Here is a 1,836-nt window from a genome sequence, read left to right on the forward strand (position 1 = left end):
AGAATAACTTTCATCTTTTCTTCAACTGAATACTGTTTCTGTGCTGTTTTGATGTATTTTAAAGAGTTGTCAGTCAAAATTAAAACTGCTGGATGATAGATATTCTTCATTCTTTATGACAAACACTATAATGTGAATTACAGAATGTACAACGTTTTTTAAAATGTATCAATTGCGGTGTACAGTGTTTATTATGAGGGGGTAGAATCCACAGCTCAGTACTCACCACTCAATACTCATGAGTACTTTTAAATAGGCTACTCTTTTACTCTTACTCAAGTAGTTTTTTGGACAAGTACTTTTACTCTACTCGCACTACATTTTTTGGAAGGTAATGGTACTTTTACTTGAGTATATTTTTTCAGTACTCTTTCCACCACTGGGTGCTATATGAAATCCGGCTTTGTATAAATATTTATCTTGCTATAATTGTGCACATCACTTTTATTGGGAATATACAGTATGTCAATACACAATAAAATACACCAAGTCAACGTAATATGCTAAACCTATTCTGTGATAATTATGTTCTTTTTAGTCACTTAAACCATTATAAACAGTTATTACGTGTCATGCACCTACCGTACACATGTATATATAATGGCACACATCATCATGACCACCAAAGCCACAACAACAACTCCAATCAGCACAGAGAGATGAATCAAAACTAAAGAAGAATAAATGAGTGTTTGGAAAACAACTGATGATTCACTGATTCAGTAAAACAAGTGCAAGCAAGTCCCATCATAATCTTTAAACAACAAAATAACAATAATGGCAAGGAAAGAGGAACAATCTGAAAAGTAAGAGATTAGATTAGCATTCCCATTGAAGTCAGTGACTGTCACAATTTACAGGTGTTTCATTTACAGACTGACATTAACAGATGTTCAATTTATCTTATACTGGATGAAGCTTATCTGAAACTCACATGCAACAGATGAAGGCAGTTGAAAGAGTTGACTTGCAGTGCCATGAGTGTTTCTGCTGGCACACTGCAGAGTGGATGTGTGTGTGAGAGACTGATGAAGAGTGATGGAGCTCTTCAAGCCTGTGCTGCTCAATCGCTCTTCACTGATGAACGTGTTTGAAGAGTTAGTGACAGGACGTCCAGACAGATGCCACTCAGGTTCAGGAGAGGGACTCCCATCAGCCTCACAGAAACACACAGTTACATCAGTCCTGGTACAGCTGGAGGATGGAGAGATTTTAGGCTCATCTGAAAAAGAGAAAGAGAGAATGATGTGATACATGGAGATCTTATGGAGGAGAAAAGAACTGATGCCACAAAAATCTTACACTGAACATGTAATGTGATGTTGTCCTGTGCTTTTTTGTTCTCGTCCTGTAGCTGGTAGGTTATAGTGCAGGTGAAAGTGACTCTGTGCTGACGGTGAGTAGCAGTGAAGTTCAGATCAGAGATGAGCTCCTCTAGTCTGCTGCTCTCACTGAGGGGGATTCTGGGAGTGGAGCTCCATGTGAGAGTTGGTGGAGGAGAGGAGCAGAGAGTCTCAGCAGAGCAGCGCAGACTCACAGAGCTCCCCTCCAACACCTCCTCCTGACCCTGCACCTCCTTCTGCTCCACATACAGCTGCACTTTGGGTTTGGGGGGAGAGTCTGAAATACACACACATTTATGTTGTATATATGAATATGCTGATTATAAAGTAACATTTTGGTCGAAGACTATCATCGCCACAATGTTTTTTTTTTGTTTTTCCCCTCAAATAAGATTAAAAATATTTTTTTAAAAGTCTATATTGATCATGGAAACTCTGGCATGGATTGAAATGTTGTTGTCTTTTAGACTACTGTCATAACATTTTCATTTCA

The 1,836-nt window shown here is 38.5% G+C and overlaps 1 protein-coding gene across 1 annotated transcript; it reads right to left on the reverse strand.

Annotated features, from left to right (window-relative positions):
- Positions 1–582: 582 nt before the first annotated feature.
- LOC107740709 (sialic acid-binding Ig-like lectin 10) lies at positions 583–1,620 on the reverse strand (the record flags this gene model as incomplete). The annotated part of the gene is made up of 3 exons (XM_016553215.1): positions 583–670; positions 935–1,222; positions 1,303–1,620. Coding segments are annotated over 3 exons (694 nt in total), but the record flags the coding sequence as incomplete, so codon positions are not given.
- Between the last annotated feature and the right edge of the window lie 216 nt (positions 1,621–1,836).

This window comes from Sinocyclocheilus rhinocerous, unplaced genomic scaffold (genome assembly GCF_001515625.1).
Source record: "Sinocyclocheilus rhinocerous isolate Xijiao unplaced genomic scaffold, SAMN03320098_v1.1 scaffold14495, whole genome shotgun sequence".
Lineage (NCBI taxonomy): Eukaryota > Metazoa > Chordata > Actinopteri > Cypriniformes > Cyprinidae > Sinocyclocheilus > Sinocyclocheilus rhinocerous.